The sequence below is a fragment of the Rhincodon typus genome, chromosome 29, assembly GCF_021869965.1.
Source record: "Rhincodon typus isolate 14 chromosome 29, sRhiTyp1.1, whole genome shotgun sequence".
Taxonomy (NCBI): domain Eukaryota; kingdom Metazoa; phylum Chordata; class Chondrichthyes; order Orectolobiformes; family Rhincodontidae; genus Rhincodon; species Rhincodon typus.
This window is the reverse complement of record NC_063360.1, coordinates 9,664,511-9,680,560: the sequence shown is the minus strand read 5'-3', so window position 1 is coordinate 9,680,560 and position 16,050 is coordinate 9,664,511. Positions and strand designations below refer to the sequence as shown.

Genomic DNA, 16,050 nt, shown 5'->3' with positions numbered 1-16,050 from the left:
CTACTGTCAAATTTTCATCAATTCAATCTTCCTGAAGACGTTAGCTCTATGCCTTTGTAAACCGCAGGCAAGCCCTAGCATCTCATTCTTTCAATAACCCCAATTCTGCTGTCATTCAAGAGCAACAAGGACCACGTATGTCTACACATCCACTTCCAAGCACAGGAATCACTTTAGTAATCAGGAGCAGGAGTGCTGGACAAGATTCCTCCCAATTCCAGCACAGGTATACTGAAGACAGCAGAGATCACAGATTGCAAGTGGAACTAGGGCCCACTCAGATGGCCTAGCTCAGTGATACACACAGCTGTGTTTTCATCCAACAAAGCTTCGAAGGATAAGTTTGACAACAACGAGTAGATCCAGCAAACATGATGCACATCTTTATCACAATCAAAAGCTGGCAATAGCCATTCAAACAGATTATTCTGTAGAAGTGATTTAAAGACTTGATGACATTTACTGGAATACTAATTCTGGAATGTCCTCAGATACGCCATACCAGGAAAACAATAAAATTAACATCTGCTACAAATAAGCAAAAGAGATTATGGTCTCCTTGCCACAACACTTTAACACTGTGCAATTTCTTTCTGACAACTGAGTAAATCACACTTTCTGCAATCACTCCCAAGTCAGATACAGCCCAAAATAACGTGTTGGACCACTGCTTTTTGTCATTTATTTAAACGATTTGGATGTGAACATTGGAAGTATGGTTAGTAAGTTTGCAGCTAACATCAAAACTGGAGGTGTAGCAGATAGCCAAGAAGGTTACCTCAGAGTACAACAGGATCTTGATCAGATGGGCGAATGGGCCTTGGAGAGGCAGAAGGAGTCTAATTTAGATAAATGTGAGGTGCTGCATTTAGGAAAGGCAAATCAGAGCAGGACTTATACATTTAATGGTAAGGTCCTGTGGCATGTTGCTGAACAAAGAGACCTTGGAGTACAGGTTCATAATTCCTTGAAAGTGGAGGCACAAGTAAATAGGAAAGTGAAGGCTGCATTTGGTATGGTTGTCTTTATTGGACAGTGCATTGAGTATTGGAGTTGGAAAATCATGTTGTTGCTGCTGCACAGGACATTGGTTAGGCCACTATTGGAATACTGTGTGCAATTCTGGTCACTCTGCTATAGGAAGGATGTTGTAAAACTTGAAAGGGTTCAGGCAAGATTTACAACAATGTTGCCAGGGTTGGAGGGTTTGAGCTACAGGGAGAGGCTGAACAGTCTGGGGCTGTTTTTCCTGGAGTGTCAGAAGCTGAGGGGTGACCTTATAGAGGTTTGTAAAATCATGAGGGGCACAGATAAGGTGAATAGTCAAGGTCTTTTCCCCAGGGTGGGGGAGTCCAGAATTAGAGGGCATAGGTTTAAGGTGAGAGGGGAAAGATTTAAAAGGGACTGAAGGGGCAACATTTTCAAGCAGAGAGTGTGGTGCACATATGGAATGAGCTGCCAGGAGAAGTGGTGGAGAATGGTACAATTACAACATTTAAAAAGTTATCTAGATGGTTATATGAATAAGAAGGGTTTAGGGGAATATAGGCCAAATGCTGGCAAATGGGACTAGGTTTATCTAGGATATCTGGTCAGCATGGACGAGTTGGACCAAAGGGTCTGTTTCCGTGCCATACGTCTCTATGCCCATGTATAGAAAGTACAGGGGTGAAGTAAAAATTAGGAAGACAGAGAGGATATGACAAAGCTACGGACTGATAAAATTAAGGGAAATCCAAGGATGCTTTATCAACACATTAAGAGCAAAGAAAGGGCTGGGCCTATCAGAAATGTGCACGGTAAGTTATACATGGATGCAGAAGATGTGGGCAGGAATGAGTATGTTATCTGTCTTCAAAAAGGAGAAGGATGGTGCAGGCATTCAAGAGGAGGAGTGTGAAATATTATATAAAATAAGCATAATGAGAAGGGAAATACGGGGGACATTGACCTCCATAAAGGTAGATAAATGACCACGGCCAGATGAATTGTCTCCTAGGCTTATAATCTTTACTCGATACAGGTGAGATACCAGAGGTTGACAGGTCTACAAATGTAGTATCATTGTTCAAAAAGGGATATGAGGGATAGGCCAAATAATTATAGATGGGTCAATCTGACCTCAGTGGTGGGCAAATTACTAGACACAATACTGAGAGATATGATTAACTGCTGCTTAGAAAAGCAGAGAGTAGTCACAAATAAGTCAGCATGGTTTTCTTAAGGGAAAGTTGTGTCTTACTAACTTCATTGAACTTTTTGAGGGAGGAACAAGGAGGATTAATGAGAGTAGTGCAATGGATGTTGTCAAATGCTTTACTGAAATCCATGTAGACCAGGTCCCACATGCAGAAAATTCAAAGCCCATGGAATACAGACAAATCTAACGAGTTGGATCCACACTTTGTCCATTGACAGGAAACAAGGGAAATGATAAATGGATATTTTTGCAAATGGAAAGTTTTTAAAAGTGGTGTTCCACAGGGCTCAGTATTGGGTCCCTTGCTGTTCTTGGTACATATTAATGGTTTAGACTGACATGTTGGAAACATGATTGGGTAACTTACAACTGACACAAAAATTGGCCGTTTACTGCAGGATAACACCAAATGGTTGGTTGACAGGACGGAAAATGGCAAGTTAAATTCAATTTGGAGAAGTGCAAAGTTATGCTAGGTGAGGGCAAACAAAGCAAGAGAATATACAATAAACTCGTGGGTAATGAGAAGGGTAGAAGTGTGAGACCTTAATGTGCAGGAGAAGAGGTAACGTCATACAGATGTTGACTGTAAAAGCAGGGATATAATATCGGAACTAGAGAAGATACTGGTTAGACCACACCTGGAGTTTTAGGTGTGGTTCTGGTCACATTAAAGGAAAAACATAGTTGCTCTAGAAAGAGTACAGAGGATATTTACAAGTATGTTGCCAGGGCTTGAAAATTGCAGCTAAGAGGAAAGATTGTATAAGTTATAATTGTTTTCCTTCAAACAGAGGACTTAAAGTGTACAGAATAATGAGAGGATTGGAGACATCAATCACCCCGGGCACAGATTCCAGGTGACTGCCAACAGGATTAGAGAGGATGGGGAAAAAGGTCTTTCCTCACGAGTTGGCAGTGGGAAAGGGAATTCATTGTCCAGTTCAGTGGTTGAGACAGATACTCTTAATTCATTTGAAAAGAATCTGAATCTGCCCCTTAAGCACTGTAACCTGCAAGGCTACTGGTAGGTGCTGGAAAGTGGAATTTAAATAGGCAGCTATTGTATTCAGCTGGTGCAGACACAACAGGCTGAATGGCCTTTTTCTGAGCCATAACCTTTCTATTGATCCATTTGTTCCACAAATGCTGACTGACTGATCGAATATTATCTGGGGTTTACTCCAGCTTTCCAGCATTTCTGTTTCTAATTATCTTTTAATTCTATATTGAACTTGCTTTGGCCTCCACAATTTTAGTTAAAGCTTCTATAAATGAGGAACTGGACTGAGTTTGCCAAAACTCTTAAAACAGGATGGCAGAGGCTGATGTGGGCTGGACCTGAACCCATTTAGCCTCCAATGGTGTCTTTTTTAAAAGAATGCTTTCATGGGATGTGCGCGCCACTTGTAAGATGAGCATCTGTTGGCAATGTAGAGTCATAGGGTTGTACAGCAAGGAAACAAATCCTTCAGTCCAACTCATCCATGCCAATCAGCTACGCTCAATTAATCTAGTCCCATTTGCCAACACTTGGCCCATATCACTCTAAACCCCAATTATTCATGTACTTATCCAGATGCCTTTTACATGTTGTAATTGTACCAGCCTCCACCAATTCCTCTGGCAGCTCATTCTATACACATACTAGCATCTGCATGAAAAAGGTGCCCCTTAGGTCCCTTTTGAATTTCCCTACCCTGGGAAAAAGACCTTGGCTATTTACCCTATCCGTGTCCCTCAAGATTTTAAGCGCCTCTTTAAGGTCACCCCTCAGCCTCTGACATTCCAGGGAAAATAGCCCCAGCCAATTCAGCCTCTCCCTACAGCTCAAACCCTCCAACCCTGGCAACATCCTTACAAATCTTTTCTGCACCTTTTCAAGTTTAACAGCATCCTTCCTATAGCAGGGAGACCAGAATTAAACACAGTATTCTAAAAGTGGCCTCACCAAATGTCCTGTACCGCCACAACATGACATTCCAACTCCTTTACTCAAAGCTCTAACCAATAAAGGCAAGTGTACCAAACACCTTCTTCACTACCCTGTCTACCTGTGACTCCACCTTCAAGGAACTATGAACCTCTGTCCCAAAACCTCTGTTTGGCAACACTCCCTAGGACCTCTAATTGACTTTGAACTGAGTGGCTTACTAGGTCATTTTAGAGGAAAGTTCAGAGTCAATCACATTGTTATGGGTCTGGAGACACATGTCAGCTGGACCAGGAAAGAATGGCTGATTTCCTTCCCTGAAGGGCGTTAGTGAACCAGACGTGTTTTTTTTCGCAAAAAAGCACACATATCTGATGAACTTTGTCATGGTCTCCATTATGGAGAATGGCTTTATATCCCAGACTTAAAATTTCAATTTAGATTTGTCCGGCTGCCATGTTGACACTTAAACCCGGCGCACGTCCCCAGTCACGTTAGCCACCACCTCTCCCCAAAACGGAACTCCAGTGCCAAAACTCAGAGCTCTTCATTAGACTCCATTATGTTTGTGAACCATACCATTTCCACAGCCTGCAGTGGCGGCTGCTGCTTCCTTAGCCACATGGTCTTGTACTGATCCAGTTTTTGTCCCTTGTACTTCACAGAGGCCCAGCCACAGCCAGATTTCTTGGCTGGGTTGACGAGCTTTTTGCAGTGCGTGGCCCATGCGCTGGGAGAGTTGAAAATCTGGCTGGTTTCTTGCCATCGGATCTTCCCGTCAGGCAACAGGTCCCCCACAAACGTCTTCCCCTGTGAAGAAACAGGAAAGTATACAATCAATAGCCAACAAGTTATATAGACACAAAACAACTTTTCACCCACAGCATTATTCATATGACTTCTTTCGATGCCTGACAAAATAAAGAAAAAGGAAACATAGGTTCCCTAATTAAGCGCACTAACTGGTATAGAGCTGACTATAATTTTAGGCTTCCTCCCTTTGAGGATCAGGTTGTTAGAACTGGCTGAACTACTCCATGAACCAGTACTCAGAAGAAGAAAAGTGCTACAAAGATCTGGTTACGGCATTTCTTCTGGAAATGGATGCAGGAAAAGCCCAGGATAAGTCTGTATACAAGAGGGTTTTGGTACAGGAGCAGAGATATCTTGTTGCTGCTGTACATGGCCCTGCGAGGTCACATCTGGAGTATTGTGCACTGTTTTGGTCTCCTTACCCAAGAAAAAAAATATACTTGCCATTGAGTGAGTGCAGCCAAGGTCCACCAGACTGATTCTGGGACAGCAGGCTTGTCACATGAAGAGAGATTTAGTCAATTAGGCCTGCAATCATTGCAGTTTGGAAGAATGAAAGGTGATCTCTTAAAATGTTTAAAATTCTGATAGGGCTGGCCAAACTGGATACAGAGATGATAGAAAAGTCACAGTCTGAGGATTCAGGATATACCATTTAGGATGGTGTTGAGCAGAATTCTTTTCACTCAGGATTGTGACATTGTGTAATTCTCTACCACGTTAGATGGTATTGGCCAGGTCACTGAACACAAAGAATGAAATACAAAGATTTCTAAGACATTATCGGCATCAAGGGATCTGGGGAAAGCCCAGGAGTATGGCATTGAGAAAGAGGATGATCCATGATCATGTTGAATGGTGGAGCAGCTAATGGGCCAAATGGCCTATTCCTGCCTCCTGTTTTGTATATTTGTGTGTGGTCAATTATGCTGTCTGCTGGCATCATTCTGTGCTTGGTTGTTCAGCCCTTGAAGCTCAGGCAACTTTGTCCCTTCTACACTTACCTTACTAATTCACCCTGTTTGAATTTCCTCAACCTGGGGCTTTGAAAGGGGTCGTTCCAAGGGCTGTTGCCTCGTTGGGGATGATGTCTTCGATCAGAAAACCAAAGAAAAATCCAAAGGCAGCAAGCAACTACGTAGTAAACACAAGCTGATGGAATGAAAGATTAGATGCGACTCCTAACCCTCCCAGATACAGCCCTAGGTGCAAAAAAAAAAAGCAGCCTCAGTCACAGCCATTCCAGGCTCAGATGTGAAAATGAAGTTGGTGTGAGGTAGCAGTGGCTGGGCAAAGGGTGTGACACTGTATCCTGAGAGCCCATGAGTTTCACAATAGGCAATGAGCAAAGCTGAGCGGAGGGGCAAAGAGGTGGTTAGTTTATTTTCTTACTAAATAGTGAATGGTGAGCAGGCCTTCTCCTGGCTGGATGACTCGGTCTTTGAGAAGCACGCGCAGTGTAATCCCACGACGAGTGAGCAAAGTTCCCCGGGGACTGTGCATTTTCCCAGTAGTCCCATTCTCTGCCTCTTCCAGGTTCACATCCACGTCATCCTCCTCATCCTCAACTCCCTCCTCCACAGCGGGTGACGACGGGTCAGAAGCTAGGAACAAAGACACAGTCATGAAAATGGTTAGTGGTTTTAGTGTCAGTCGACAACTGCAACGTCCAGTGTGATACTTAGCCAATTATCCTCAGGAAGCCCTGGTCAGCCCAGAGGTAGCTGACTTTGGCTGTGCCAGCAAAGGGCCATTGAAATTAGCGTCAGTTCCATGGGGATAGGGATAGAGAAAACAAATATATCTAACAAACCCACTCCCAATCGCTTTCCATTTGGCCCCAAATGCAGTGTGAGGTTGAAGACTGTACTGGACTCAGGTGTATTGCTCCTTACCTGACAATACAATCATGTGAGGAATGATCACTTAAGAGAAGCAGCAGAGGGCAGCTAAAGCCTGGGAAAGAGCCATTACTCAACACAGATCACAGCCTCTGGGAGAGGCAGGGAAACAGAGGAAGGGGAAAAGAAGAATTCACCTTTCTGGTAAATACAAATGTCTGCAGTTCAGTGATAGCTGTGATGACAACATTACTGACTTAAAGGCCCAATTACTTTATTTTTATTATTCAGGACTAAATCTGATCTCCTAATTGGTGAGCAAGTTTTAACTTAAAACATTGAAATTGTTTAAAGAACTTGGAGCAAACTTTGAGTAGGATTCAATCAGTGCAGCTCAATTTATGATTTTTTGCCTTTAGATCCAAAAGCTGTGGGTAGTGAGGCCGACACCGTAGTTAGAATGTTAACAAAAGCTGTGGGTAGTGAGGCCGACACCGTAGTTAGAATGTTAACAAAAGCTGTGGGTAGTGAGGCCGACACCGTAGTTAGAATGTTAACAAAAGCTGTACTCCTGAAAACACTTTCAATAAGAGGTTAAATTGAGGCTGTGCGCCAAATACAGGCCATACGCACTGATCTACATTGCATCCTTGTCCAGCAACGCCTTGATTTCAAAGCTTTCCATCCTTGTGATCGAATCCCTTCATGGCCTCACACTTTCTCCCCATTAGCCTCCTCCAGCCTTACAATTCCCAACTTTTCATCCATCCAAGATTTAGTGATCCTCCAATTCCAGACTCTTACATATCCCTCATCTTCAGTGCCATACATTGGCAGCAAGGTTTTCTGTTACTTTAGCCCCAAAGCTCTAGAATCTCCTACCTAAGCATCTCTGTCTTGTTCTCTTCCGCCACCATCAGCCATAATTCAGTGGGATGTACTCTTGCTTCTAGGTCAGGATCAAGCTCCAATTCAAAGATTTAAGTATTAAATCCAGATTGCACTTCAGTTCAATACTGAGAGAATGCTGCACTGTCAGAAATGCCATCTTTCTAAAGAGACTTTAAAGTCTTATCTCACCTCCCAGTTGGATGTGAAAATTGCCGTGTTACCTTTTCAAAGAACAGCAGGGGAGTTGTCCTGGTCTCCCGAGCAATATTTATCCCTTAAGCAGCACCACAATCATTACCACAACATTGCCATGGGATCTTGCTGTGTGCAAATTGGCTGCCAGGTTTCCTATGCTGCAGTAGTAAATACACTTGAGAAGTGCTTTGGTCATGTAAATGGTTGTGAAAGCTTTTTTTCTTTCAAAATCCAAATTCTCTCTTTCCCTTTGAAATATGTAAATGCAAGTCATTCACAGTCTGCTACTTGTAGATTTTGACATTTTCTCTGGACTTTCACTTCAGTCCAGGGGGGTTTGTACATTTAACAGCAAATAAAATGGAAAAGTGTCAATGGTGTAGAGATTAGTGGCACATCATAATATTCAAACTTCACACAGCAATCCAAAAAAATGCTGTAGCTGATCAGAGATTTTCACAGGATGTTGAAGAGGGATATGCAACTCAAGTGGTATTGTTAGTTAGAAAACTAATATTTCCTTCGAGGAATAGGAACAGAAGAACATTATTTAGACTGTGAAGTCTGTTTTGCCATTCAACAAAATCATGACTGATGTATAATCCATCTCCAAATAGCCTTTTCTCCCCTACTCTTAAGTAGTTTTGGCAAACAAAACTCCAATCTCAGATTAAAAATTATAAAATGAATAATTGAATTAGTATCAATTGCTGTTTACAGAGGAATGTAGAAATTGTTAGTAATTTCACTCCTGGAAAAGTGACAGGTAGTTCTGCTATAACGCATGTTTTATAAACACGAATCGGCTGTCAAGCGATTGATGAATAGTGGGTGCTGTTTGTATAATGCAAACTTTCTGCTTTACAAGCATAGCGATTTCCCAATAACGCGATTTTCTACAATGCAAGGTCACCTAAGAATGCAACTATCATGATACAGGAGAACTACCTGTATGGCTGTAATGTGTTGACTATAGTCTAGAACTAAGGATAATCAGTGGAAGTTGTTTCTCAACCCTGGCTTGCCCTTAATGGCTTGAAAATTTTGATCAAATCTTCCTTTAAGTCCTTTTAAATTCCATGTTACACAATCCTAGTTTGTATAATCTCACCTCATAATTTAACCCTTGCAGGTCAGGTACCATTCTGGTAAAACTATGACATCGCACATCTTCCAAGGTTGATATATCATCCCTATGATGTGGTGCCTGCCCACAACTGCTTCACAGTTCTCCAGCTGGGTTCTAACCTAAGCTTTGTATCGTTGAAGAACATCTTCCACTCTCTTATATTCTAGACCTCTAGGTCTAAAGGCCATTATTTCAGGAGGCCTTTTGACTTTTTTCTGTACCTACTCATGACATATTAGTGATCTATATATCTGGTCGCACAAATCCATTTGGACCCCATGGCATGAAGATTTTTCACCGTTTAGAAAGTACCCTATTCTAGCTCTTTACGTCCCAAATTGGAATATCTCACCTTTGTTTACATTTAAATTCATTTATCACTATGTGCTTGAATTGTGGTACTTCCAGCTACACTCCAGCCAATCTTTGAGCCATTGACAAATTTGAAATTGTGACTTTCAATCCCTTTATGCAAGTTATTAACACGGACAACGAATAGCTGAGGTACCAACACAGGTAGAACATAAGAACTAGGAGCGTGAGTAGGCAGTTCAGTCCTTTGAGCCTGTTCCGCCGTTTGATACGATCATGGCCAATCTCACCTCAGCCTCAACTCCTTTCTCCTGCTCACTCGCCATAACCTTCAACCCATTACTAATTAAAAATCTGTCATCTATCTCCTCAAATTTACTTAATGTCCCAGCATCCACTACTCTCTGAGTAGTGAATCCTTTGAGAGAAGTAATTTCTCCTCATCCGTTACTCCTTAGCCCAAAAAAACCGCCTCTTGTTCTAGATTGCCCCCACATTAGGGAACATCTTTTCTACATCTACTTTGTCAATCCCCTTTAAATCTTACGTACATCAGTTAGATCACCTCTGACTCTTCTAAACTCCAGACAGTATAGGCCTAAACTGCTCAAATTTCTCTTCACAAGTCAAACTGCTCATCCCTGGAATCAAATCCAGTGAACCTCCTCATTGGATTGCACCAGTTACATCCTGCCAGTAAGAAAACTAATCCAGTTTCCTTAGTTGTTATCCCCAGTTGCACAACCAATTTCTTAACCAAATCAATTATCAACTCATCAATTATTATAACACAATCAATTATCCTCCCTTTCAATCACTCCTAAGCAACTCAATGTTTACAATTAATGTTTTTCTAAAAATAAAACAGCCCAAAGAGGAGTGGAAGACTCTTTACCTTCATCTGGGAGTCCAGTGGTTTACAGTCAATCCTGCCATTGTCTCTAAGTGTCTTACATATCTCCTCATCCAAAGTATCATTCTCCGCCACTTCCATCACCTACAATCCGACCCCACAACCAACGATTTATTTCCCTCCCCACCCCTATCTGCCTTTCGTAGGGACTGCTCTCTCTGCGACTCCCTCCTCGGCTCCACACTCCCCACTAGCCCGACACCCCCAGCACCTTTCCCTGCAACTGCAGGAAGTGCTACACCTGCCCCTACACCTCCCCCCTCACCTCCATCCAAGGCACAAAACAAACTTTCCACGTTAGGCAGGGGTTCACCTGCACGTCCATCAATATGGTATACTGCATCCGCTGCTCCCGATATGGCCTCCTCTACATCAGTGAAACCAAGTGGAGGCTCAGAGACCGTTTTGTAGAGCATCTGCGCTCTGTTCATGACAAACAACAAACGACAACACCTTCTGGTCGCGAACCATTTTAACTCCCCCTCCCACTCCCTGGGTGACATGTCCATCTTGGGCCTCCTCCAGTGTCACAATGACGCAACCCACAAACTGGAGGAACGGCACCTAATATTCCGCCTTGGGAGCCTACAGCCCAATGGCCTAAACGTGAATTTACCAGTTTCAAAATCTCCCCACCCCCGGCCTCATTCTATGACCAACCCTCCCTCTCATCCCTGCCTCCTTAACCTGACACAACCTGTCCATCTTCTCTCCCACCTATCCATTTCTCCCGTCACTGCCTACCAACACACACTTATCACCATCCCACCTACCTTCCCCAGCCCCACCCCTCCTCTCCTCTCTATTTATTTCTGAGCTCCCTTCCCCCTCCCCGATTTCTGAAGGGTCCCAACCAGAAACGTCAACTTTCCTGCTCCTCTGATGCTGCCTGGCCTGCTGTGTTTCTCCAGCTCCACACTGTGTTATCTCTGACTCCAGCACCTGCAGTTCTTACTATCTCTGAATTGAGTTTGAGATAGTGAAAAGGTACTCCTAGCAGCCACAGGTCAACACAAAAGGCACTGTACTGACAATATCATCCTGAGAGGTCATGCCTTAAGACCTCAAGAACAAAAGTAGGCCATTCAGCCCATGGAATCTGCTCCGCTATTCAATTAAATCCTGACTGATCAGATAATCCTTAACTCCACATCTCTGTCTTTTTCCCTATTACCATGGAGATTGATTTTTAAATGGCAAGAGAATCAGTCTTGAAAATACTTAAATGACCCATCTCCAACAGCCCTCTATGGTTAAAAAACAAAAATCAGCAGATTCACCACTCAGAAGAAATTCTTTCCCATTTGTATTAAATGTGTCACCCCTTGTTCTCAGAGTATGCCCTCTGGTCCTAATCTCTCCCATAACGAGAAACAACCTGTCTACATGTACTTTGTCAAGTCCTCTAAAAAATCTTATGTGGTTCAACAGGACGCCTCTCTTTCTTATATATTCCAACAACTTCAAGTTCCAAACTACTAAACCTCTGATTCAGTCAAGTGGAGGAGAGAGGGTGCTGATAGGCTACGTTGTGGAAAATTCAGCTAGGCTCAAGATCATTGATTGGGAATAGGTGTTGAGAAAAGGCTTGCATATGCTGGTACCACAGATATTAGCACACAAGTCAACCTTTGAAGCCTCTAAATACATGGTTTTTATACGACGAGTATAAAAGTGAATCACCAGCAAGTATAAGGGGTCACTATTTTGAAATGTCATTGGCATCTCACCAAAAAAAGTGGGAATGTCTTCAATTCCCATATATACTTGCAACACACGGTCTTTTTCATCTGCTTGATCCCTTACACCTAGTAATCAGCTGCCAGTAAGTTGAAACTTTCATGAGGTGAAAAACTGAGGCTAACTATTCTTGGGAGTACAGCATGTTGTGGCTGAAACAGAAGTGAAGTGTCAATGTGTATGTAAAACATGATCTTTGAGACTGGAAAAAAATGCGTCATCTTATGCGCCAGGCTGACACTTCTGCCATGATTTACAGTAATATATTTGGGAAGGTAAAGCAAGGCAAGAGATTACCAAATAATAACAGGATACACTGAAGTGTAGGTAAGAAAATGACCTTGGAGTGCATGTCCACAGCGTACTAATAGTCGAGGTCAGGTTGATTAGATGGCTAAGACGACATACAGGAAACTTACCTACTTGGCTGAAGGGTTACTTGATGCTACAGAAATGGAATTTATGGAACATGTTATTGCTGATATCTTTGTTTTTTTGAAGAGATTTTTCATAGAATCATAGAATCCCTATAGTGCGGAAACAGGCCATATGGCCCATTGAGTCCACAGCAACCATCTGAAGAGCATCCCACCCAGCCCCTACCCTATCCCTGCAACCTTGCATTTCCCATTGCTAACCCACCTAACCTACACATCCCTGGACACTATGGGGAATTTAGCATGGCCAACCCACCTAACCTGTACATCTTTGGACTGTGGGAGGAAACCCACGCAGAAACAGGGAGAATGCACAAACTCCACACAGGTAATCACCCAAGGGTTAAATCAAACCCGGGTCCCTGGAGCTGTGAGGCAGCCCTGCGAACCACTGAGCCACCGAGAAGAGATTTTTAATCTAACCAGATTTGAAGACAATTATAAACCCCAAAGGTGTGTTAAAACCTGATTGATTATCATTTTTGTTTATTAAACAGGTAAATACAATGCAATAATAATAGATGAAGATGGCCCACTAGATCCTATTCTTCTGGATTATCATTCTCACCATTTCCTATTACAAGTTCATGCTATCAAACAGATATTACTGTTTAATGTCTGACTTGAATACTGGTGCCTGTGACTCCTTTATTACTACCCTATTTTATCTGATATCTGATATCTGATTCAGAGGCAAGATTCACTTCTTTTCTCCACTTCCTGAAGGCAGCGGCAAGGACTGGCTTACAGTTTCACAGCATCCTAAAGTTCCTTCTGCTCTTTGAAATGACTTAACCTTTGTGTGGGAGGTGAGCTCTTAGAGAGAACTGAAGCCAAGCTCACATACAAGTCTACCCGTTTCAAAATATGAGCAATTTACACGACCAAAACGAGGCATCTACTCTTATTTTAGAGCTCTTGGCTAATACAATAAGCTCTTACATGTTGAGCGTTCCACCCTTTCGAGCAGAGAATTCTAAACCCCAATACTCTGAAAAGATTTCACCACAACTCCCCTTTAATCCTCCTGCCAGTTACTTTTTAAGTGTACGCCTTCTGGTTATTGACCTCTCTCCTAAGAAAGTTATGACTTTCTTATCCACTCAATCGAGTCCCCTAATAATTTTATACAACTCAGTTAAATCTTCTCTCAGTCTCCCTCATCCCAAAGAAGATAACCTCAACCTAGACAATTGATTCTCAGAGATAATCTTCTTGCTCAGACAACATCATTCTAATCTTCTCTAGACTGCAATCACATCCTTCATGCATTGCAGTCACCAGAACTGTACGTGGTACTGTAGTTAAGGCTAGCCAGTCTTTCAGCTCTAGTTTCTTGCTCTAAATTTCATACCATGGCTAATTTCAGTCATGGCTCATTTGTTAGCACTCCTTCTAAAAAAAATACAGGTTAAGAGTTCAAGTTCCGCTCCCGATCATTAAAATCAAGGCAGACTACTAAGTGAGTGCTGCACAGTGGGGCGTGCAGTATTACTGAGGAGACATTAAATCAAGACCCCCAAGCCCCATCTGTCTGCTTTGTTAGATGTAAGCAATACTGTACCCAATATTGGGACAAAGAGCCAGGGAGTATCCCCAGCATTCTGGCCAATATTTATCCTTCAACCTACATAATTGAAAAGGTTACATAAAAGCCAAATATAGTGGATGCAGGAAATCTGAAATAAAAAGAAAAACTCTGGAGAAACTCAGCAGGTCTGGAACATTGGCGGAGAAAGGAACAGAGTTAATGACTTAAGTCTGATATAAAGACTCATATCGGGCTGTTTCTGTCTCCACAGATGCTGCCAGACCTTGTGCCATATTAACAATAAGAAGCAATTGTAATTCTTAAATCATACTTCATTCCCTCTGCCTGGTCTGTGTTCTCAATCGTCAGGAATTGTTGTCTTTTGAGATTTTGTTTTGCTTCCTGACCTACTACTGTTCCTATTTTCTTTGTTACTACAACCTGCTGAGTTTCTCCTGCACTTTCTCTTTTTACAGCAGGATTATATATTCATTACCATATTAGCCTACTGTGCAATAATTGGCTACAGTGCTTCCCATATTGCAAGAGACTACATTTCAAAAAAAACAGATTGGCTATAAAATGTTTTAGGTTGTGAAAGGGTCCATGTGATTGCACATCTTTTCTGATCCATACTGCAAATGATAAACTGTTTACGTTCTGCTGGTAGGGTAAATGCTATTGAGAATTTTAAACAACACTAAAAAAATGATTTTTGAGAAGTATTGTCATTTCAGCTTTTTAAGGCAGTTGATTTTTTTTAAAAAAACTGACTACTGGAATAAATTAACACAGATGGGGGAGGAGAACTTCCTGTGCAAATGTATTCCAAACGATTTCTCTAGAATTAGTTAACCTTGCAGCTGTGTTCTGAATTATTTGAATTTTGAAAAGCTTAAAAATAAAGCCACAGAATTGAAAAAAAGAAGAAAAATCCCTGGTCCTTTGACAGGAGGGAAGTTAAGCAAGGAGTTAGGATTCAAACCAAATCTGTTTCTCTGCCCCCACCCCACAAGAAGGGTTACAGGATGTATTGTGTACAATAATACGAAACCAGAACACAAACACCACACTGCAACCCAGCTTGATGCTCAAGGGAAACCCCGCCCACCGCAGCTAGCAAACACCCATTGGCCGTCTGGAACGGCGGCGAGCCGCAGCCGGGCCACCGATTGGCTGCGGCGGCTGTCCATCCGCGCACAGCAGCAGCAGCGGGTTCGGTTGCGCCCTGCGCCTTTCCCTTTGTAACAAACCGAGCGACACTTGGGTTCGTCTCTTTGGTTTCACTTTTAGATTGAGGGGTGAGGAAGGGGAAGGGCTGGAACAAAAATCTCCAAAGACAGCAAAGGTGCCGTCGATCAAAAACACAAACGCGGGCGGAGGGGGCGAAGCAGGTGTAAGAATTACAATCAATTCTAACCGTTAACGTGACAGAGGCAGGGAGACTTACCCATTCCTGTCAGAAGCTTCTTTTCCTGGTTTTTTTTTAAATTTTTGTTCTTGTTGCAGGTTGTCTCCTCTTCTTTAGTCCTTGCGCTTTGGTGAACTGAAGAGAAGGGGCAGTGTGTGAGGGTCTCTCCTTCCACAGAGAGCAGCTTTGTTGATGAGAGAGAGAGAGACCAGACACTGGGCGGAGAAACATCCAGCAATCTGCCGCTGCGTCACGTGATCACGGCCCACGTGCCTCATGCATCTCCCAAACACACTGCAGTCTCCGTCTCCGGCCGCACTCACCTCTCTGCTCCTATGATGCTGCTTGGCCTGCTGTGTTCATCCAGCCCTGCATCCTGTATGTCAGGCACCACATTACCAAACGCGGACAGCCAAGAACCGCAGGTGCTGGAGTCGCAGAACGTGGAGCTGGAGGAGCGCAGCGTCACGGTGCGGTGGGGGCGCAGGAAAGCTGACGTTTCGGGTCGGGGAACCCTTCTTCAGAAGTTTGAAGAAGGCTTAGGAATTTGTCCATGCAAACCAGCAACTCCCTGATTTTTCTGAGACTCTCCCAGTTGCTGTACGTACTGGCCCAGAAAATGGACTGACTGTACACCACAGTCTGTGAGTTGACGTTTCGGGTGGACTGGTGAAGAAGGATCCCAACTCGAAACAACAAGGTGT

General features: G+C 43.0%; 1 protein-coding gene across 1 annotated transcript in view; it reads right to left on the bottom strand.

The window, feature by feature from the left end:
• mpnd (MPN domain containing) overlaps nucleotides 1-15,624 on the bottom strand; it is a 48,915-nt gene extending 33,291 nt beyond the window's left edge. The window contains 5 exon segments of the mRNA XM_020522110.2: nucleotides 4,713-4,943; nucleotides 6,339-6,550; nucleotides 15,386-15,434; nucleotides 15,437-15,523; nucleotides 15,526-15,624. Of these exon segments, the coding sequence (XP_020377699.2) occupies nucleotides 4,713-4,943; nucleotides 6,339-6,550; nucleotides 15,386-15,434; nucleotides 15,437-15,523; nucleotides 15,526-15,624 (678 nt within the window).
• Between the last annotated feature and the right edge of the window lie 426 nt (nucleotides 15,625-16,050).